General features: G+C 40.3%; 2 protein-coding genes across 2 annotated transcripts in view; both read left to right on the top strand.

Annotated features, from left to right (window-relative positions):
• atp6v0b (ATPase H+ transporting V0 subunit b) lies at positions 1-6907 on the top strand. Its single transcript, XM_020111856.2, has 8 exons — positions 1-295; positions 1141-1189; positions 2297-2380; positions 3405-3482; positions 3922-3991; positions 4197-4248; positions 4395-4585; positions 4995-6907. Exons 1-8 carry the CDS (start codon positions 211-213, stop codon positions 5019-5021), a joined length of 636 nt encoding a protein of 211 aa, XP_019967415.1. The 5' UTR covers positions 1-210; the 3' UTR covers positions 5022-6907.
• A 1134-nt stretch (positions 6908-8041) lies between these two features.
• The window catches only part of b4galt2 (UDP-Gal:betaGlcNAc beta 1,4- galactosyltransferase, polypeptide 2), a 117297-nt gene continuing 101127 nt past the window's right edge, over positions 8042-24211 (top strand). The window contains exons 1-2 of the mRNA XM_069511324.1: positions 8042-8473; positions 22085-23075. Of these exons, the coding sequence (XP_069367425.1) occupies positions 22727-23075 (349 nt within the window). The 5' untranslated portion in view covers positions 8042-8473; positions 22085-22726. The remainder of the gene's footprint in view (positions 8474-22084; positions 23076-24211) is intronic.

Below are 24211 nucleotides of genomic sequence, written 5' to 3'. Positions count from 1 at the left end.
GTTAGGACGCGAACACTCCGCAGAAGGGGACGCGGCCCTGCTCCTCAGTCACATGCCCGTGTGAGGATCAGCTGACGGACTCTCCTCTTCCTCCTCCATCATCAGACTGACAGCGCCTCCTCACACTCTGGTTCCTCTCCACCTTTACCTCTGTGGCGTCTGATCGGACATCGGAGCCACCGTCTCCCGCCGACCCTGCAGCTCGGATACATGTTGTTGGAGTGGATGATGAACGGACACGCCATTCTTTACACGGGGGTCACTTTGGCCTTCTGGAGCACCATACTCATCGTCGGTGAGATCATGGTTTCCCCCTGAAAACGAGCCCGAATGTGGAATAAAATGATCGGAAGCGTTTGTTTCCTGGACTCGTGAAGTAGTTATCACACAGTCGCTCGTTGTGTTTGCGTGGAAACGTGAGTTTTAGCGTTTGACAGCGGTGATTAGGGACCAGGCTAAAACATGGAGCCAGAGCGGCTGCGGCTGTTTCCGTTTTATCACCTAGCATCTGCTGGCAAGCTAATTTAGCGGCTAGCTAGACAAGGTTACACTCGCACAGTGGTGAATGGACGACACGATACAAGTCACAACACTTTACTGTCATCGTTTATTATGTTATCATTCGGAACAGGCAGCTTTTTCTTCCGTGCCTGTTAGCATGTCGCTAGCAGAAGCGTAATCCACTGCTAGCTAGCTAGCTAATGCCTAACCGCTAGCATCATCAGCTTCAAGCCCTGGACAGCAGTGTTTGAAATGCATGGTGACTCATTCTCCTCTCTGTTGTTATTGACTCACTGGTTGTTATTCATATTATTTTATTGGTACGTTTAAGGCCATGTAACGAAGCTAAGCTAACGTCAGCTGGTTTGCAGCTCGCACACACAGCTGACTGGGTCCGAAATGGGAACTGCAGCAGTTTTCACGTGAGAGTGAACAATCGCACCGAGGCTGCAACTTCTGTGCACGACTTCAACACGTTACTGTGACTCTGCTGCACACACGAGGCCGAGGAGAGGTTCCTCTGCACACTGACACACAGGCAGCACACGGACTGGAGTCATGGCAGGCTGACAGTTCAGTGTGCTGGTGCTGTCTGAACATTTCTCCTAATGTGAATTAAGAGTTTCTCTGTTTCTTCAGGCATCTGCTACACCATATTTGACCTGGGTTTCCGCTTTGATGTGGCATGGTGAGTAGTCCCAGCACAAGCACTGTCACATTCACAAAGTAAAAGAAGTGTAAGAGTGTGTTTGTCTGGTAGTGCCACCTTTTCCTCACATTTTCTTACACTGTGTCACCTTTTTACACGTTAAATAATTGGCATTATTATCGCCTCTTTTCAGCCTCTTTTACATTTTGTCTGTATACGCACAGTCTTCATTTTGCTCGGGTCTGTTGATTTCGGCTGTGCGCTCCTGACATTCATTTGAACAGGATTCATTCAGGAGAGTAAAACCCCGAAACAATCTGACAAACCAATCCTCTGAATATCAACACAATGTAAGGTTCAATAGATCTTTGGATAAAATTATACTACATAGACAATTCAATCTTAAATAAATGTTATTCTGTCATCTCACAAAGTACAAGTGTGACTTTCTGTTGATATGCTAGACTACTAAACTGACACTATGGCAGTGGCAAAATGAAACTAAGTTTTCCCAGATTGCACAACTGCAAGGCAGCACAGTCGTACTGCTACCTACAAACACTAGTTTCACAAGGTTTAAATTTTGCCTTTATAATGCTGTGACAGATTCAGAGCCCTCCCCCTTGGATAGTTTGATAGAGCAGCACTAAACCTGTTTTAATCTTTTTCAATTATGCTGCAAATACAAAAGATCGTGAAGACATAATTCAATCTTGGTTGCAAAAATTGTTTGTAAAATTGCAACTAATCACTTTGTTATTGAGCAGATTTAATATACAACATAGTACAGTTACGCTGGGCTGTGTGAGAAATCGGTCAATATAAACATCATGTGTAGAGATATGAAATTGAAATAGCTTGATATTGGCCCTGGTTTCCACTACAGGAAGCACACCAGTGTGTTGTGTTCCATTATCAACAATATTGTGATTCCTTTTTTAAATGAATTTCAGAGGGTTGAACTGTGCGTGAGATTGAGCAATAAATAGTTTCTTAACAAGTCAGTATTGTAATCTGAAGTTTGATGTTCTACTTTTAATCAAAGTTTAAATACTGCAATAACTTTTGGTGCTTGCAGGTGTTGATTATACAAGATACTTTAAATCTGTAATTTTGATAGTAACAGTTCTTCTTCTTTACTCACAGGTTCCTCACGGAGACCTCTCCCTTCATGTGGGCCAATCTGGGAATTGGTTTGGCCATTTCTCTGTCAGTGGTGGGAGCTGCCTGGTGAGTAGTTAACAAGAACCATGGTTTCAAGTGTATATACTGCAGACTTCTGTCAGGTCATTTCAATGTGTAAGGCACAGGTTGGTTTGTCTTTTATCATTTCCTCTTTCTTGAACCACTCAGGAAAACATTATGTGTAAGTAAGGAAGTGGAAAATCTGAAATTTAGTCATACTGGAACTCTTGTGTTCTCTTCTAAATCACGAGCTATAATGTCAGTGACCCTCATACAACATGCACCATTAGTATTTGTTACAACTATCTAACCCAAACCCACATTTTCTTGACTGAAAAGCCAGTCAGAGAGCTCTTTCAGCCACTTCCTCTGATGCGGATTCAACAAGCTGTACTGACTGAACCGTTACTGATAAGGGCTGAGTAGAGCCAACGGTGCAGGACGGGAATCTACAGCTGCAGGCGACTGTTGGCAACACATTCAGAGTCCTTCAGATGTTGTGGGCCCTTGTGTCACGGCTGGAACATATTTTATCCACTTTAGAGTCGGATCTGATCTAGTTAGATAACAGATTTATCCCTGACAATGTTCTCGCCTCTCTGATTTACACATTTAATCACTGATCTCACTTTCCTTTGCGAGATTATGATGCATGTCACATTCACCTAATTTAAAATGTGAAAGAAGTTCCTTTTATCTTATTTGTTTCACCATTAAGACCCATTCTGAAAATATTTGGTTTTATGTCACTGTCTGAGCTGCTTGCTCGTTTAGTTTTCTCTGAATGTATCTCTATTTTCAATAAATCAATAACATTACGTTTATTGTGAGAGTTAAAATATGCTGCCACAGTGGCCAAATTGATCTTTTATAACTTCATCAAGTGGAGTTTTATAATTTGACAAAGTAAAGTCAACCACCAGCCACCCTTTAGTGGCATTTAACTTTTCATACCCTGTGGTTTTCAGAACAGTCCATCTTTGTTGAGGCTTCATCCTCCTCGACCTCCTCGTCACCTGGTATTTTCTGTGAGGTTAAATATATCTTTATTGTTGGTTTTGTTTTTCAGGGGGATTTACATCACAGGCTCAAGCATCATTGGTGGTGGTGTCAAGGCTCCACGAATCAAGACCAAGAATTTGGTTAGGTAGGTTTACTAAAGAACAGAACTAGTTTCAGTGTCATTCTGTCTTTATCTGTTTTACATTCACATGTTTTAATTACATAAAAACACTCAGCTATACAGTAACTGTGTATGTATTTGAATATTGCTGCTGAACAAAGAAGTGAGCTCCAGTAAAACATGTTTTTAAAACAATTCTATACATTTTGGAAATGTATATACTGAACAAGATGTTAAATCCAACATCAGCAAACTCTTTGTTTGTAAAATGATTCCAGCAAAATCCCAAGTCATCAGCAAAACCAACACTTTGCAGCCATTAAATAAGCATCAATGAGTTCCTGTCAGGTTAGACAGTGAATTACATTCTTACTCTGTTTCCATGATTGCAGTGTGACTGTTAATCCACAGGGTTATTTTCACTCCATTTATTTCTGCTTCTGTTTTTTATGTCTCCCTCCAGCATCATCTTCTGTGAAGCTGTTGCGATCTATGGGATCATCATGGCCATTGTAATCAGCAACATGGCCGAGGTGAGCAATGAGCGTCTTCATCATTAATGTCCACAAAACAGTGAAGTTATCCATTTTGTGTCTCCAGGGGAATTTCAGGCTGCAGAACTGTACAGAGGAAAATACATCCATAACTTACTGCATTGTACACATGGGATATGAGGGAAGCTGCACAGCAAAACAATGATAGTTGGTTGCTTCTAAAAATAAATCTTTCATTCTACAGAACTTCAGTGGAACAACCCCTGAGACCATCGGAGCAAGGAACTATCAAGCTGGTAAGAAAATGGACATAAAGCTGCTGAGTGAAGCCATAAAAGAAATATCCACCTGAAAAACGTGAAGTTTTAGTACATTTACACATATCATATAACATGTGGATTAGTCCTGACTATCTCTGACTCGTTTTATTCTGTTCTACAAGGTTACTCCATGTTTGGAGCCGGTCTGACTGTGGGCTTTTCCAACCTCTTCTGTGGCATCTGTGTCGGCATCGTGGGCAGCGGAGCAGCTTTGGCAGACGCCCAGAACGCCAGCCTCTTCGTCAAGATTCTCATCGTGGAGATCTTCGGCAGTGCCATTGGCCTGTTTGGTGTAATTGTAGCCATTCTGCAGGTGAGTGAGTCAGGCTGAGTTTCTTTATTTGTCTTTACAGTTGTTCTTTTCTCCGTCAGAGAGGAATCTGTGAGAAATGTCGGTGCTAAGGAGAATGTGGATACCAACCGGATGCCAGGCATGTTCAGGTTGCGTTGGCTGGGCTTTATTTGATTGATAGATTTTTTTTTTTCTATACTGCAAGTGCCTGCAATTAAGGAAAACATCAGGCTTGGATCAGGTTCAGAAAATAAAACCCAGAATGCCTGTCGGAATTGTTTTTTCCTCTCTGGTTAATCTAAACAATTCTTATTTCCCAAAAAGTCGACATTGCCGCATTTTCCTGAAACAGGGTGACTCAAGCTGTGTTTGAATTTCAAATACTCTAATAATTTGTATATATGATGTTTGTTTGTTTTCTCCCCTACAGACGTCGAAAGTAAAGATGGGCGACTAGAGGGCTTTCACACGCTGAGAAGATGAAAAGACACTGCTGGAAAAAAAAAAGATGGATTATTGTGTATATACATCGTAAATTATTTAAATGTCTCTATTTGCCTCGTTTTTTTTAACCATTATTCATTCAAGAGTCGTTGGTGCATCCTTTTGAAGTTGGAGCGAGAAAATGTCAATTAGCGCAAACAAAACCGTACATTACATGAAAGATTGTACATTAAGATCTGTTGCAAGTCTAGTCATTTACCTGCTTGAGTCATATTCATAGCATAAACATTTCTCGACCACTCTTGGATGAATGATGAGTTAAAAATGACACTAGAGTATTTGAAAACATTTGTGTGTGTGTGTATGTGTGTGTGCGAGTGTGTGTACACTGGATACGTGATTTCTTTTTTTCTATTTTCCTGTGAAGCATGAGTGTTTCCCTTTGTGTTTGTAGCCGGGTCTGTCATTTTTCTTCTTCTTTTTTTGTTGTTGCATCTGTTCTTTGCTAATAAGCAAGTGGTCCTTACTCCACATCGTGGCCCAAATCCAGTATTTGTCAGGTTTCTTACTTTAAAATCCAGAGAGAATCTGAGGTTTTGAATTAAAAACCATTAGAGAGGTAAGAGGACGGATCACAGCAGCAGATCTGCTCTGAATATGTCATCCTGTCATTCACTTTCTTCATTTGAAATCCATGAGGTTCTTGAACGTAGCTGCCAGCCACTACTCCCAGTTTTTCCCCAGAGTCTCCTCGACTTTTTGAGTTCAGTCTTTCAGTTGATTTTTAGAAGGTAAATAAAGATGGCCGTGCTTTGAAGATGGTTTTAGACATCAACAAACAAAACTTCTGTCCTCTTTCTCTGTAGATTCTTCAGCCTTGTCTTTAGACTGGAAAGGGGAATCTTTTATTTTTATAAAGCATTAACTTAAACTTGATTGTAAGTGCGTGAAGTCTTTCAGAAAATATTACCGTATTGATGCACTTGTCCGCTGACGTGTATTTTTAGCAATCTCAGGTGCTCTGATGTCCAAGACTCTGGGTAAAAATTATGGACTTGTACCTTATCAACTCACAGATTTAAAAATGCATTTCCACCAAAATCATCAGGTGAGATTAATATCAAATGTAAACTGTTCACATCTGTTTTCCTATATGTTTTCTAACATTCCTTTGTGTGTGTAAATCTGACTTGTGTGTGTGTAGAGTGCGCATTGACTCCTGGTATATCACAACACAGCTCTTTACTCTTCATGTTACTGTCAGCTGGCTGCTGTACAGTGTTTCAGGTGGATTTCTTTAATGGTAACTAAGAAATCTGGGTAAACAAGTTATTTTTCATGAGGTTTCCTGAACCTTTGGCTGCCAGCTGACAGTAGAATAGAGTGGATGTGGACACCGAGTGCAAAATGCTGCAATATTCAGTCTCATGTTTGTTGGTGACATCTTTAGAAACACATTTTGTTCTTTAGGCATCATTCCACTTGGGTGACAGACCACAGCTCGTTGTGAATTGTCTGAAATCTTTCTTTGACTCTTCTTGTGAAGCTCTGAAAGTGAATAGCAAACGTTGATTCTAACATGGGGGGGGGGGGCTGAGTAGACTAAAGAATACGTAGACCCGACCTCTCAATTGTGTCTCGACTGCAGAATCATCTTTCCCCTTTACGATGGTTTTATGATTAAACCAAGATGAAACTGCACCAGGCTCCGTACCAAACCCCTGGCTTTCAGTGACTGTAGTTGGTACTGTGTGTTTTCTTTGTTGATGTGATGGTGATCAGAAAATAACTGATGTTTTTGACGTTGTGTATAATAAGAAAAACAGATCTTCCTTCTGGCTTCATTAATGTCCTTGAGAAAAATAAAATGGTCCAATCAAGATCTCTGATTCAACTGAATATAACTTTTCCTCTTTTTTCTTATTTGCACTTGTCTTTTAAACACGAGCCAATGGATTGAAGTGGATCTGTTCACGATTAAGTTGTTTCCATGCAGTCAACGTGCGTTTCTTCGTATTTCCACTAGATGGAGCAGAACACCACAACATCTGTGGTGCTAAAATAAAACTGGTACTGTACATACATACATTTCCAATTTAAAGACCAAACAAATAGTGATGTTGATTATAAAGAGTCAATGATGAATCTAATCAGTTGAGTGAATGAGATGTAGAGCAAACATACAAACTTTGAAAATAAACCTCTAAAAAGTGTTAATTAGAAAAATGTTATGATAAGAGGTTTTTTTTGTGATGTAATTTATTTAAATGCAAAATCAACAATTCAGTCATTCAAATTTCAAAGAGACTCTTCTTAACTAACATCATTATTAATCTAAAATGTCCATGGTATAAAGTCTAATCAATAAATATAATAATCAAACAGATATTAGAAACATGAAGGACAAAACCTTGTAAGTTTTATTTCAGTAATTGAGGACCATTTTCATTCATTCATTCTCATTTTTACTTCCTTGAGAAAAAAATGTCCTCCTCTGTTTTTAAACACGTGCTACATATTGTGTAGATGTAAAATCCACACAATATGTGAGAAATGTGTTTGTTTACCAGGACCAAACCAAGCAGGTTGGCTCAACATAAAATTGATTTTCCCAATTTTTTGTACAGATTTAAACTTAGATAAGTTTCAATAAACTTTGAAATATGGGACCAGATCATACATACGCTGTGAAGCCAAAATTATAAAGTAAGAGAAGTGTAAAAGGACGGTGAACAAGATAACATCTGTGAACCTGATTGAAAGAACGTAGATAAATACTGAATGATTAAAGTGATCGTGGTGAACTGAGGGAAGTAATACAGACTTAAATCATGTACAGTTAAGATTAATGAAGAATATATGTACAGGGTATTTCATTTATAAAATCTTTTAAGAATGTAAGAAATCTAAAAACATTTAAATATTTGTACTGCCTTGTGAGGTTTGTAATGAAAGCAATGTGAACTAAATATATCAAAATAATAGAATCATTTTTTATTTATCACATGAAAACAAAAATAAAGGCGAAGGGGTGTGTGGACCCTCCGAGCTTCCGTAGGCAGCAGGAGTGAAAGGACCTGCCTCGGAGCATCCTTCCTCTTCGCTTTCTTCCTAATCCTCAGCCAAACACCGCGGGATGACGGGGGAAACATGAGGATGGCGTCTCTCCTCTCTGCGGTTTGCGGTAGGACGTCGTTGCGGGTGATGTTAGCCGCTGTGCTAACGTAACATCACGCGTTTCTCCCCCCAGCAGCAGCAGCAGCAGCAGCGAGGACCAGACACAGACATCACAGAGAACGAGCAGAACTGGACTGAGCCTTTAGCTTCTCCTGTGTTTTTCTTTTTTTCTTTTTAAACTCCACCGATTCAACATTGTCCGCCTTTGACACTTTACCCCCCCCACCCACCCACCCCCTGAATGAAAGCAGCTCCAGGAAACACAGGACTCCTCCTGACAACATCAAGGTAGGTGCATTGTTGGCTTCTGCATCGCATCCTCGCTTTTTCTTTGTTTCCACTCGTTTATCTCGCAGTCCTGCACAGCTCCAGCCTCCATCGAAGCCGTGGCTACTACAGAACTGTGTTTGCATCGCTCTGCCCTTTTTTTGTTATCATGGAACACATCCACCAACCAGCAGCCTTTTTCTATTTCTTTATTTCTCTTCTTCTTTTTTTTAAACAAACGCCATACTAGGCTTCACCCTGCACTGCCCCTCAACACAACCACATCTCCTCACACTGTTCAACCACTGGGAGGTTTCATTTAAAAAAAAAGAAAAAGGTCTGTACACTGTTTGCAACAATCTCCTCCATTTTTTTTAAAGGAAGCTGAGGAATACAGCATCTCAGTTACAGTGAGATCAGGATGTACATTACACTGGAGCAATGACAGAGAGGAGGAGGAGGAGGAGGAGGCTTCCTCATCATGAACTAACCAGGCGTTTACACAGAAGCTCTGCACCTAGACCGTAATCCAACCTGACATCTCTCTCATTTATGACAAAGTATCTCTTTAGGGCCACTGCTGCACAGGCTAGGAGCAAGTGGACTGGAACTAGCCTTGCTCTTCATCACCTAAGTTGCACCGCAGCTTCAGCCTAGTTTTCAATGTTCCCTTCGATGCACTAAACATTTTCTTATACTTTTATTGTCGTTGGTTGTTCAATTGCAATTCAGTGAAAGAGCAACGTCTGTGTTGTTATCACTGTTAATTTGCTGATTGTTTCCTTGGTTACTCATTCTACAGTATAAGTCATATACATGTTAGAAAACAGTGGGAAATGTTTCTGCAAGCCCAAGAGGACGTTGTGAAAATGCTTGTGTTGTTTAACCAACAGCGCAAGAAGCTGGAGCTACGTTTGGAAATGATGATGAGGATTTTTATACGGATAACAGTTTAGGTTTACTCTTCCCTGTACTCAGCTGACAGATTAGATTAGATTGTAGATCATTTATCCTGTAAGATTAACATCTTTATCATTATTTAGTATTTAGTAATTTTTAATCAAAAGGTTATTCTGTCCAAAACACACTAACTGGAGTTGATAGTTTTAAAAATGACAAGGAGTTTTAATCACTAGGCATTTTTTTTGGAATAATGATCAAAATAATCAACAGATTGATTAAAGATTTAAAGATTGTCAGTTGCATTCTCAGGATTATCATGTAGTCAAATTAATATTATGTAATCTGTACATTATGTTCTCTGTGTATTTCACATAGACTCCAAGAGAGTTTCTCATTTGGCTGAAGGTCCAGTCACTGGAGCTTTTGACTGTATCACAAAGTTCTCATCAGCAGATTATATCTCATGGATTGTTAGACCATTTTTTTTACAGAACTAAGAAGCTGTTCATAATAGAATTATTGCTAATTTTAATGGAACTGCTTAAGTTTCAGGGTCCTGGTACAGCACACGTCTCCTCTCAATAGGACTCTTGAACAGAACATTAATATGATTAGTAAGTGGACCTTGAGTTGAAATTATTTCATCAGCTGTTGGTTTAATCTCTTGCTGCTCCAGCATCTCAACGCTGCAGAAGCATCGTCCGACCATCTGCTGTGAAAACGTGTGCTGTCTGTGACTTGACTCCAGGCTCCTCAGATGTAGCACAGAGATGGCATGAGGCTGTTGAATTACAGGTGGCAGGGTGGTGTTTGGGTCTGTGGTTAATCGGGCTGATCTGGAACCAGAAGGTCACAGTCTCGCTTGTGGCAAAAGCTGGATTCAGTTGCATCAGCTACCTGCAAATGACGTTAAGTTTGTGGTAATTGCTAACCAGTTTCCAACTAGTGATGTAGTTAATCAGCTTACACAATTAAAACTTGAAAAATAGTCTAATGAAAACTGAAAGACTGGGCTAAAATTGCTTTTGGAAAAGTTTTAGTACCTTCCAATCAAGAGCAAATAAGAGAAAGACTAAGCACTGCAAACTAATTGAAATGATTTGGGTTTAGATTTATCATTTAAACTACATTTTTTAAAAGAATCTCCCAAATGTGATCTACAATGTGAATATTTGAGTATTTCAGTCTTTTGCATTGTTGGTTTGTTCAATTAGCTATGCAACAGCTAGCCCAGGATATTAGCCTAACAATATTTAGTTAAAAGTAATCTCTAAATAAGAACTAGCTTGCGTGATGCAACCTGTTTTAACACAGTGATACATTTATCTCGAGTTAGCACCTGACATTACAACCATTGCAAATTTTGACGTAGTCTGTTTTTTGAGGATACAAAGTGAAAACATTTCTTTAAGCAGACATATACTTCTAAGTCTCTGGGATTAAATGATCAACCTGTAAAATCGTTGTTTAGCTTTTTATTTAGCCTCTTGTATGTTGTAGCTTCGTGACCGGAACATGTTGTGTAAATACTGTGATCATTTCTCCACAGTTGAGAGTTCTCGCGTTTTCAGTCCAGTGCAGAGGAAGTTACCTCTGTAGATGAACCAGCCTCCATCTCTCCTGAAGCTCGGTGATGCAAACCAGTGAGGAGCAAAGAGCATGTTGCACACTGGTTTCTGCAGGTTTCTCCTCACGGTGCCTCGGCTGCATTCTTCTGGTCACTCTTTCAAGTTGGGATTTGTTGTCATGGGAACTACATGGGTCATCCCTGAGCAACCGAGGGGGCGAGTTCAGAGAGGGAATGTGTGTGTGTGTGTGTGTGTGTGTGTATACCTGGGCTACCATCTATTTGAGAATAAGTTTGACTTTTGGACTTATGGAGTCAGGACTTTTTGGAAAAATTATTATTTATTGGTCATTCCTTACGATTTTTTAAAACCTTTTCTTGGTTAAGATATGGTTTTTATGATTTATACCGTGGATAAACAAGCTAAAAAGTGAAGTCAGTGACACGTGAGAGCAGAAACTGATGACAGCTAATGAGTCGTGCTAATGATTCTAAGTTAGAACCTGTGAGCTGCAGAGGTTCTGGACAAAGACTAGCTAACTGTTTCCCTTTGTCTCCAGTCTCTGTGCTAAGCTAAGAAAGAATTGTCCCTCCCCTGACAAACGATTAGTAAAGTCAGTCAGTCTCTTTAAAGGTAAATAGAGCAGCCATTAATCAGACATTTCTTTTTCTCTGTCTTCATATATTATTGTAAAAGCATTATTCTAATTTGTCTGTCTCTAAAGTTTATCTTTTGGTTTCTATTTTCTATTCAACATGACCACAGATAACAGAGAGCTTGTATTTTTTTCTCTTTTACACTTAAAAAGATTAAACACTCCTTTTCAAACTAAATAGAGCTACAAAGAAAATAACTTCCAAGTGCCCACGTTGATTAAGTCCACAACCATTGAAGCATAATTGGACGGTAGTGGCCTTAAGCCTAAAGTCCCACAAGCCAAAAAAGAAGCCACTCATTTAAATAAACTGTTTTTAAAACCCCTCACCAAATCCTCATCGCACTCCCTCTACCCACAATCCCCCAAGTGAAGCTTCTCTTCTTCTGAAGCACTTCATTTATTTCTTTGCTCTGATGCCAAATGAGCAGCTGGATTAGAGAGAGAGGGAGAGAGACTGAGAGGAAGGGCACACACAGAGAGAGAGAGAGAGAGAGATGATGATGATGATGACGACGACGTTTGCACTGTATGGATTGCAGCTCCAGACGGGACTTTGTTGTACTTGCACAACTCGGGGTGCAGCCTGCTCGCAGCGGAGAAGAACTCCTCATCATCATTCAGCATCTGACTTAACGTGGAAACACTCTGGCATTCCATCAAATGCCTTTCCACGCCACGGCGTCTCATTGATTTCTCTTTGTGTTGTCACTTTCATCTGAAAAAGAGAAAAGAAGTGGGAGAAAGAGTGGACCTTGGCAACAAAGCAGGGAACTGGGTTCTTCAGCGTAGAAGTAGAAAGAACAGCAGAAAGGCAGTGTGATCTCAGACTTTAAAACAGTTCAACCTCCTTCAGACGAGAGACAGCTGAGAGGCAATTTAATATCCGCATGGACAGAGCTGAGTGGAGCCGGGTTGAACACTGCAGTTTTGTTCTGATTTGGTTGGCTCTTACTCTCTCCTCCTCTGTTCTGACTCTCACTAGGCTCTTTTCATCTAAACTCGCTTTCGTCTCCGTTCCTATTGTACTCTGTTGTCTTCTGTTGTTACAAGAATCTCCACAGACGTCAGCAGGCACAGTTTTCTGGCTCTAATAATCAAATGACAAGTTTCGTGTCAAATAACTGTAGATTTTCCAAATAAGATGAAGCATTAACTTCCCTTTTAAATAGAATGCACTTGGTAGCGAATGTAGAGGGTGTTCAGATTCACTGCAAACTTGATTGAGATATCTCTTTAACAGTCAATGTTTCTGTGTCTCATGCAGCATTTTCCTGCCCCTCTGCTCTTCACCTTCACCATTTTTTGTCTTGTCCACGGGAAACGACAACCTCCGTTTTCTTTGCAGGGATTTATCAGTTTAAATTACAATGAACACCTGATTAGCAAATCCACCAAAATAAGTTCACCAATGTTATTGTCCCTGCATCCTGGACATTCTGCTTTAAGTCCATCATGTTTGGTCTAGATAATTGAAGATATATTAAAAAGTGTTGATTAACTACTGTTATGTCAGCTTCACATTGGTGGTAGTTACAGTATTTTCTATTTAAATCTGCTAGATCCTGATTTTTATTTATTAATTTACATTTATTTATTTATATCTGCAACAAATGGCACACACTCATAAATGTCAGTCCCCTTAATATACCAGATGGCACGATCATTGCAAATCTTGAAGAACTGTCAGTGTGAGCCTGGCTGTAGACACAGCATCGTCTCAGTCCTCTCCTCAGGCAGGGGAACCGCATGGGCTCTGGTGTTCACCTCCAACAGCCAGTAGAGATGCTTGTCATCGATCATGTAATCTACACTTTGGCCTTGAGTTATCAAACCCATCTGGTGGGACAAATCAGAGGTTATCACAGGATGACTTTTTGCTGCAGGCTCCACTTTGGACTTCTCTGGTCCAAGATTCTCTGCAGATAAACATTTATCTAGTGAAGTACCAGGGCTGAGGTCAAAAGTATTTGTTATTTCAGCAGCATTTCATGTGTCGGTTATCAAGTGATTGGTTTTTCCTGTCAAAAATGTACTTTCTTTCTGATCAGTAGCCAAATATATTAAATATGCAGTGGAAAATATTAACAATAATATAAAACACAAAACAAAATCAGCCATTTGTTGCTTGTGAAAAGCTGGAACCAGTCAAGATTCAACATTTTTGCTTAATTTAAATATTTAGGTGATAATCAAGATGTTAAAATGGATGTTAACTGGTTCAGTGATCATTCTAAACCCGCCTGTTGGGAATGGTCTTTTTGTTTGGCCTGTGATGATGCTACAGCTTTCTTTCTGCAGTAATTGAGCCGTGACAAGTAAAAACCGACTGCAGGACTCAGTCCCCAGAACCGCTGCTGCACAAAGAGCTGTTCACCTGTGTTTGGTGATGCTTGACCCTGTAGAACTCCACACAATCTGTGGATACGTTGTCCTCTACCCAAGAATGGTCTGGGTTTTAAGAGGATGTGGATATACTGTATATTTTCCTCAATGATACGTAGATCCAAGGTGCTCTGATTAAAAGCTTCCTAGGAAGAGGGAACAGTTTTATATTTATATGTGTGATATATCTCAGCATGAGAATGGCATAATTTATTTTGGGTTCAGGCTGAAGTATATTAACTGTGTACATATTTTATGATTGAACAATGGTACAGTCTGACAGTGGGTCATTTTCACAATATGTTGTATCAGTGCCATCAATGCCCTGCTTCTTAGTGACATGACCCAGATCCTTCATAATGACTGTGTGTAGTGTGCTGTGTCTCTGTCTCTCTCTATTAACATCCTCTCTTTCTCTGTCCTCTTGCTCTTTATTTTTGTATCACTCACGGGTTTGAGCTTTCAGAGCGGGGATGTAACTTTCAGCCGAGATCCGGGGATATATTGGCTTTCCTGGAAAATGTATTTTTTCGTGTTGAGAAATGAATTTTTTGCAGACATCATGAAATACCTCTAAATTGAATCTTTGAAATTCAACACAGAGATGGATCAGTTAAAATAGTGTAACTTTATTCGACGACCTCTTTTAAAGTGGCCTCTTTTTAAATATAGATTTACCTGCTTTTTCTAATATACAGTCGCAGTTGGGGGATCCTGTGCCGAACCAAAGATAGACGTCTGTACGTCCCACTGTGCACCAGTTGGTTTGTGGGAGATGAACTTGCCGACAGCAAGATGTGCTTGAGCCATGAGAGAGCTCAGAGGCTCCATACGATCAAGTGCAGCATGGCTAATGCATGTTTGATAAGACTGGGAGGGCTGGCTTGTAGGTTAAAACACAAGAGGCCCGGGGAAAGAGTGAAGGATCGACAAGAGACAAAGGGAGTTCTTCTGGCTATGATCTTTTCCATCTATATCGGACTCATTTTTATACAATAATCATCTGTTTTATTTACAGTTTAGCTAGTTTGATGATAATAATAATCCATTCAAAACATGAAGAAATATTATTGTTTAATGTTGTCAATGACAAAAAAATATTTTCTGGCCACTTGGGAGCCGCAGAAACAAGCTGTTAACATAAACTAGATTATTCCCTTTTAAGTTGACATGACGAACGTCTTAGGAAGCCGTAGCCTTATTTACACATCCAGCAACAACATTAAGAATCGTTTTTCTGTCTAGCTGGTAGTTTGGTTTTTGGTTTCTACCGACTCCTGTGGGAAATATCTGTCTTTTTAGCAGCTAAATGTTCCGGTAAGATCACTACCAAGTTGCTAACTTTGTCTTTCTGATGTTTGGAGCTGAGCAGCTACAGTGCACTGGGGAATGATTATCAACTTGGCCTCATTGGAAAGGATGATAAGAAAGTCAAGGCCTATTATTACCTCCACCAAAGAGGTTATATTGTCCCCCCATTGGTTGGTTTGTCAGCAGGATTATGCCACAATTATTAAATATATTCCCTTAAAACTGGATGGAAGGATGGAAAATGGTCTGAGTAAGAACCCATTAAATTGGGGTAGATCCACGTTTCTTTAACATTAACATAACAGATGGGGTGTTCTTTAAATTTTCACCAATCAAAGGGATAATTCATGGATCTTGACTAAAAAAACAGGCATATTTGAGAGACTGAATATATGTGCACGCATTGTGGTGTGACTTGAATTGAAGGGGACTGTTGGGCTGTGGCAGAGGTATGGACTGTGAGTGTCATTCGAGTTTTTACTTTATTTGACTGTGCTACTTCACTTTCAAACAACTAATCTGCAGTGAATCCTTATGGGATTGTAGGTTCATGTTCTCTGGTTTTTGCTTCTGCAGATCACTCACTGTAAAATATCCAGCTTTCACTCATCCTAATGTGCCACTTTCCGTCCTTTCATCCCTCTCTGATGTTCTGCCATGTGCGGCAGCAGGGTGATCCGAATGAAAACCGTACGTGTCCTTGAGTTTCTGTTCTGCTGAAGTGCACAACACTGACATCCTAACAGCTGACACCCCCCTAACCCCCTGACCCTTTTTCCCCACATCCAACTGTGCTCGTCACCTCTCAGGTATTTCCGTGTTAAAATGGAGACGTGCTATGGTGTCTGTAAAGTGTTTCATTACCTGCGGATTCTCACCTGTAGGCCGACAGCAGGAAGTAATTATAGGTGTGAGAACAATTTGGTAGAAGCAGGTAGAAGTATCAACAAAATACATTTATAAATGAGAACACTACAGTTGTTTCTCATTGTTGTTATTTAAACATAGATGCACTGAGGCTTTTGTATTAAGGAAAATAAAAAAATAATAAATAAAACCCCTGGCTGTTGCTATTAATTTAGCTAGAGATCAAACATACTGATACATCTCCCTTTATATAACTAATCTGATGCTTCCGTTGTGCAGCATTGCCAACAGCAATAGTTTACACTGATGTCGCTGTTTTCTGCAATAAGTCTTTTCTTGGGCTTAAATGAGCAATAATCAATACAAATATTTAAAAACATTATGTGGTTTCACCTTTTTACTCATGTTGGATAATGAACTTTAATATTTGGAGCTGTTAGACTAGTTGATGAAAGAAAGCATTCAAAATACATTAGCTTCTGGTCAAGGACATTTTGATGAGCATTTAGTGTATAAGCAACGGCACGTGGGGATCACATATTTAGACAGATATTTTTATCTCAAAATACATCATCTGTGGTTTCTTTTCCGGATACACACAGGAAAGATGCACTACTCTCAACACTTGCTGCTTCAGAATTGATCAAACCGCAAAACGTTCCTTTTTCACAATTCTGCTGGAAATAATTTATGTCGGAAAACATGTTCTGGAGATTCCCTTTCTTTTCCTGTCTCTGTGGAAATTGTCAAGCTTGGCTGCACTTTTGAATATTTGACAAGTCAAGCTGTTTACTTGAATGAGAAGTGAAGTGGTATTGCACAATCAAAGCAGAAAGGGGAGGAACAGACGGTCAACTGTGCAGTATGACTGGAAGATAGAATATAGAAATCTTTGATTTGCACATAGAGATCCAGACATTTACTGGATCTAAGACTTGCTGTTGACTGTAAGTCTCCTTTTTGACACTTTGGCGACTTTTTTTTTTTTCAACTTTTCTATTTGTTGGATAAAATCATTAATATTGGATGTTTGGTTCTGAGTCGTCTTTTCACATTTAACACCCTGAGTTTAGTCACAGTCCATCTCCCCGTCAAACATATGCTTGGCCTAGACTCAATGAATTATGTACCCTCACAAATTAGCAGTCTGGTCACCCGTCTGTCGACCAATTAAAATTTTAAGATGCAGATGTTGTAGACATGCGGGCAAACATCTCCTCCTGAATGTATATTTTGATACGTGTTGCAGTTTTTGTGTTAAGTTTCAAAGTGAGACAAGATCGGACATTATCAAACAACAGTGTCTCCATTTTTAAATTTTCTTTTTAAACAGCAGAAACGGGAAGATATGCTGTGATTGAATGCCTTGATTTGACAGACTGCACTTGTTTGTGACAGAGTGGTGTGAACATGCTCAGACCATGACTGAATCATTAATGTGTCTTATCACTTTCCTTTTAATCCTACATCCCATTGTTTTGTCTTGTTTATCCTCTGTTGTGTTTCCAACCTAAAATGTCATACAGATCCACTTTGTTTAAGAATTCATCTACTGTATTTTGTTATTCTGGTCTGGCAGCATCACATCTGTAATTGTGCGTATGAACAACCGTGAAGCAAAGGCAGGAGCCACTGCACTTCAACCGAGCCCTGCGGTGTTATTAAAATGTAAATTTCACACCGGTATCTTAAAGGATGAACTTTAAGATACAGATGAAGGTTTAACTTTCAGCAGAATATCCTAATCCTTTAAATAAAACTCACATTGGTTTGCAGTGACAATGGTGGAAGATGTATCAGTCTGAAGCAGCTGGTGGTCACAGAAACATCTGATTATTAAAGATAACATTTCACAAGTTGTATTATATATTAAGTAACAGAAAGATCACAAGATTGTAACCACTAGACCACACAAGGTGAGACCAAGGCCAGTTTCAATGAATGAGTATTAAGCTCTGGATTTCATACAATAGACCTGAGTTTCCTAAAGGGAAGAAACATGCACTGGCTGAACATGTAATAGGTAAAATGAACCGAAGATGCTGATGAAATAATTGAGATTTCTAAGATTAGAGTGTAGAGCGAAGGAAAGGGGCCCGATACATTGAGCCATCTGTAGAAGCTGTTAGCCATCCAGACCTTAAGGCCAGTCAGATAATCGTGCAAAAAGTGTATCAGTCTTATCAGGTTTAAAAGAAAACAGTAGAATATCATCAGCATAGCAGCGTCACTTATAGGAAAAATATACAAAGAAAATAGTGAAGAACCCAAGTCAGAAGCTTGGGGAACACCACCGGAGAGGGCAGCAGTTTCACACATGTAGGGACCAAACGCAGAAAAGCTCCTATCTGAGATATGGTATGAGAATCAGTCCAGTACGCTCCCCAAACCCCCACCCATTGCCTCAGCCATCAATCAGGATGTTGTGATCCATAGTATCGAAAACTGCACATTCACACACATCAGATGGACACCATTATGTCATCGGAGACTCTGTCTTAATGGATTGCTTTCTGAAGGAAGCTGATTGGAATTGATCTAAAATGCAAAGTGTGCAGTGAAGACAGTGAGCTTCTTGTTTACCTCTGGATCCAACAGGCTCACTATGGTCATACCTCTTTACAGAATTTATCTCTTGCAGTGTTATAATTAATCCACAACCCACTGAACAATGAGTTAGCTGGTTGTTAACCTCTGTGACTAAAGCTGTACTTTCTGTAGCTTCTCATAGAGATTAGTGGGCTGACTAATCTCTGTGATAGGACACACACTGGAATGTGCTACACAAATCCTTTCAAATTACAAAGATTCTCCACACTTGGACATACCTCCTGTCCAATTTTGATGAAGGTGTTGCCTTGTTCATATGTCCATATCCTTTCTGTGACATCATTTTGTCCCCCATCATATACCCACGCCAAAGACGTTATGTTTTAGCCCCTGTCTGTTTGTTGGTTGGTTGGTTTGTTTGGTTCTCAGCAGGATTACGTAAAAACTGCAAAATTAATTACTGTGAAACTTGGAAGAATGGGACATGGGCCGAGTAAGAATCCATTCAATTTTGTTTCGGATCTGATCCCCTCTTTGGCTGCCTATAACTTACCATTTCTCAGTGGTGATGATGGCGATAAAGATGATGAAGATGAGGAGGATGATGAGGATGATGGTGATGATAGAGGCTGATGATTGAAGTCTCTTCCTCAGGACATCTGGAGTGTCTAGTCTCAGGTTTGCTCATTCAGAATAAGCCTTGAAAGTTAATGGAGATGGAAACAGCTGATTATATTCCACTTCACATATTTTTATTGCATTTCTCTGTAGCATTCTTGGCAGACATGGTATGATCAGGGACTGTTAGGAAATTTATTGCTGTTGTTAAAAAGACAGTTACGGGGATTGTTGAATAAAGTGGATACTTAGAGGGTCTATTCTCTCTGCTGCTCTGGACATCTTTTCTTGTCTTGGTATTTCCTTAACTTGCAACCTTCAAACTACTCAAAGTCTTGAGACTCATTCCTAAACCCCAGAATTTGTGTTAAGTTGAAGTAAACAAGTGTACAATACCTGTGAGATGTTGCAGAGAATGAAAGAAGAGTGACATGAACAACAGAGCAGGTGAAAAACAGAGATTTCCTCTGCACTGTTTCATTGTCTCTTGTTTTGGTCTGCTGACCTTTAGCAAGACAAAAAACTCAAATTAAAGATTGTACCCGATGTCTTGAGAAAAGCCAGTTGAGCAAAATGTCAGCAAGCAAAGAGGCCGAGGTGCAGATGGATTTCGACCTCATGGGCTTTGTTTTATACCCGCACGAGAGAAAAAGCACTGACATGTATTTTATTTACATTGATATCTGATAAGCAGATCAGCAAAAACAGATCCTTCTTCTGTTTCCCTGCTGCTGATTTTCAGCAGAGCCAAACCTCGCTCTCACACGGTTTAACACCTGTCGGACACAGAGGGCAGCCCACTTTGCCCCTAAGCTCTGTAGTTGAAGCGGAAAAATGGGCAAGACTCCTCAGTCCGTTGGACGGACTGATTTTCTATCTGGCTGCCTGACTGCATGTTTGAAACATTTAGATGCGATGTATTACACGGCAGCGTGTCAAGTCGCTGAGGAGCAGCACAGCTGGCAAATAAATCCTGACCTGCACAAGCATTATGGTGTGATTGGCGTGCGGTGTCTGGGTCCTTGGGTCAGTAGAAGTCCATCTCATTAACACACACACACACACACACACACACACACACGCCCCTCAGGGCTCAGTCTTTGCAGTCTTGGCTTTCCTGCCCACAGACAAAAGACAGACGCAGGAAGCAGCAGCCAAATAGCTTCAGCTCCATCACCTGACATATGTTTGTTTGCTGAATTTCACCATCGCTTCAAAAACACATAAACTCAAATGAGTTACACCATTATTGGACTTTCAAGCTAGATATAATTCAATTTGTACCAGTTGTATAAATAGAATCTCATCCAATTTACACACACATTTACGCTCGACTCTGTCAGGATTCCGCCCCTTTTTTGCCCCCCTCACCGTGTTGTCCTCTGTAGTGTTTGGTTTGAGAATGAACTGCCCAGTTACACCCAGAAACATCCAAACACAGATGACACACGAGGAGATTTCAATTCACAGTCTTTAATCAGACTGGTGAACAGGTAGGAATCAGGAACTACAAACGACGAGTCCAGCAAAAGATCCAAAAAGATAAATCAGAAGTCCTTCAAATGTTCAACACAGGGGCTGAATCATGAGACGCTCGTTAATGCTTGACGGTGGGCGCAGTGATTGGCGCTGGTGTCATCGCCATTACGCCAACAATCACAGTTTCCCTGACACACATCCTAGATGGCTTCCATGCTAATGTGCCATGTTAGCTGTGGAATTTGACAACATGTGAAGTCACCCCATTCAAAGCAGCAGTTTTAGTTGAAGTCGATGTGTGACTCCTGTTTTGGGGCTTTAGCTCTCTTCAATGACTCACGTTTTCATGATCCCTGGATCTTTAGCACTTTTGTACCAATTTTTAACTGGATTATGTGAATGAAGAGTAATCTATTTCCAGACTAGGATGGAATTTCTTTCACTGGCTTCTTCTTTCTGTCTAAGTGTGAAATGGTTGCCATTTTATTGCCATTCTCACACACACACACACACACACACACACACACACACACACACACACACACACACACACACACACACGCATTCACAGTCATGTGCAGTATCTAGCCCAAGGACACTTCGGGGTGCAGATGGGAAAGAGTGAGATCAAACCGCCAACCCTCAGGTTATAGGACGATTGCTCTGATGTCACTCTGTTTTTTTATTGTTTCGTTCACCCTCATATTCTCCTTTCTCCGACTGATTGGAAAAACAATAAAGCTACAGAAAGCATCGCTGTAGAAAAACTATAAGTGCCCCCTCTTTCTTGTGTTTTCTCACTCGTCCTCTCATTCCATCATAAACGCTTTTTAAACCACTTGCCTGGAAAATTGACATAGCATTTAAGTTTGGCTGAACAGTCAGGGCTGCTTGTTTGTTTGCATCTGCAGATGCTTTTTGTTGTTTATTTGGTTTCTGCCAAATGTCTCTCTACTGAGAACTTCTGCATTATTTTTTCCAACGCTATTCAAGTGTGCATATAAAATAAGAACAAGGTCAGTGAATTCTCTTAAAATGCCACAGGAAGATTGATTATGTTTTGGTTTGATTTGATTCAACGAATAATTCGACAAGTCATTGCACTGAAAACATTCACAGCTATAATTAATCGCCTTTCACCTGCTTTGGTTTAAGTAAGCAGTGAAAACATTAACATTTACCAGCACAAGCTATCCCTTTAATTAAACATTTGATAAATTGGTGTAATTAAATAACATTTACTATTAATTAGGCTTCATCCTATTTTTCTATCTTTTGTCTTTTATTGTTCTCCAGGTGCCTGAGACTTCCTGGTTTAAGACGATGAGCAAAGAGTCCGACTGATCTGATGCCATAGAAGGTGACGTCCTGACTGAAATGTCTGCAGGCCCATACATAACAAACTGATGACTGTTTCTCAGCAGCAGTCAGACATGTGCCATCACTGGAATCACTTATTTCCTGGAAGTTTGAAACGCTAATCTTGGACTGGATCTCCTACCACTGGGATACCACATGGCTGCAGCAGCAACATGACACTGGGATAGTGTCCAACGCAACATATGACTACATGTCCCGCTAAGTCTTGTCTGCATTGGGGCCTTATGTCTTAGATTACTCTGGACTTGTCTGTAATACAAATTTGCCATGTTTTTAACAAAAGAATTATAGTTCTGGGATGAACAAAGCTGATGAAAACAGTTAAGTACTTGTCATGCATGGAACCAGGGTACACATAGAACACCCTGATTTCTCACAATCTATCTTACTGAATGAGCTCATGATTCCTGCAGAAGTTGGGTATCAACCAACCCCATGTTCCTAACAGAGATCTAACAACAGCTGATCTTGCCCACACAGTTGTTGCCATGAGAGCATAACCCCGCCACGCCTGCATTGTCGTGGCTGGCCGTCGCAGGACGGTCACTTTCCTCGGCCATGCCCCGGCTGATGTTGGGCCGGACTCTGGAGCGCATCTGTAAAGGCGTCCTGCTGCTCTGCTTGCTCCACTTCCTCATCATGATGATCCTGTACTTCGACGTCTACACGCAGCGCTTCGACCTCTTCAGCCGCTTCAACAATGGACGCAACGGATCCAGGAATAACATCAGCGGAGCAGCAGGGAGTGGACATCATTATTACTATTACAACCTCTCCAGGCCGAATGCAACGTTAGCCAGCTACCTGGCCACGGGCGAGCAGCTGATGCCGAGCGCGCAGCCTGAGACCAATCAGACGCCTTCCCCCAAGCCGCTGCCGCCGTGCCCTGAGAACCCACCCGGCCTCGGTGAGTAATAATCTCATAGAGTACTCCTCCACTTCAGCTACCATGTACAAGTGCTTTTAAGAAATTCATTTGATTGATTGAAAGTTTTGTTTTTGCATTGAATACGATCATCACAAGAATTATGTTATTACAACACAGGTACTCATAAGACATAAGGTAATTTAGACGATAACTGGCAACGTTAGTCCTGTAAACTATAAGTTGAACACTTTCACTACATGAGCCAGTTGTCTCCCAGTTTTCAGACGAGCTGGTTGTGTCGGTCCTGCAGTGAATTTAACCATCGCATCCATCAGGGTGTAAAAAATCTCAGTCTGTGCTGAAACTGATTATTAAAGTGCACATCTGTACTCTACTTGAAGCATGTGGCGCTGACGGTCCTCAGACATGGGATAACATTTTTGAATTGTTACGACAGGCTTGCAGGTGGTTCAGGTCTTTTATTGTTCTAATAACATGGAGTCATAAAAAATAAGCGGTTGCATTCATGTCTTAGTTTTTGAAAATGGTTGCCTGGACCTCTATTGCCTGTGATACATTTTTCTGAATCCAAATCCAAATGGAAACTAGGGGGGTTTTCCCTTGTGTCTTGTGCTTTGCGTACACTTTGTTTTTGTGCTGTTATGTAATTTTACCTTCCATCCTCTGCTGTAAATTCTACTTCATTAAAGTCATATGTATATATATATATATAAGTATTTGATTACATGAATGAACTTGAGATGAGTTTTTTTTCTGTCTTGCTGAATCAACTCATCCAATGTCCTCTTGGCTTTATTTGTTTATCCTGTCGGCTCGTTGTATTTGTTTTTACAGCGTATCGTACGCCCGATAACGTAAACCAGGAGAATTTGCACATCATTGATTAGTGTAATGAATAGGCTAGATGAGACCTTGATCTCAGCTCGATGCTAGAGGCTACTATTTTATATGCAGGAAATAAATGCATCTCCAGTCTTTTTCCAATTAAGGGGAGAGGAAACGTAGCCATAATTTAGTTGTTTTTTTCCCCCGGTTCTGCCCGCAACATAAAACAGATTTAATGTCAACGATTTACACGGTGGTGTTTCAGCCTTATGGACTCACAGCGGAGCTATTAGCAAAGATTCATGTGGCCGGACCAGTAAGCACACATT

The sequence above is a fragment of the Paralichthys olivaceus genome, chromosome 16 (genome assembly GCF_024713975.1).
Source record: "Paralichthys olivaceus isolate ysfri-2021 chromosome 16, ASM2471397v2, whole genome shotgun sequence".
NCBI lineage: Eukaryota > Metazoa > Chordata > Actinopteri > Pleuronectiformes > Paralichthyidae > Paralichthys > Paralichthys olivaceus.
Note: the sequence above shows the minus strand (reverse complement) of the source record. Positions and strands in the feature narration are given on the sequence as shown.

Coding starts and splice junctions, on each gene's coding strand:
- atp6v0b (XM_020111856.2), top strand. CDS start 211: ATGTTGTTGGAGTGGATGATGAACGGACACGCCATTCTTTACACGGGG. Junction 1,190..2,296: donor TTCCGCTTTGATGTGGCATG/GTGAGTAGTCCC, acceptor CTTTACTCACAG/GTTCCTCACGGAGACCTCTC. Junction 2,381..3,404: donor TCAGTGGTGGGAGCTGCCTG/GTGAGTAGTTAA, acceptor TTTGTTTTTCAG/GGGGATTTACATCACAGGCT.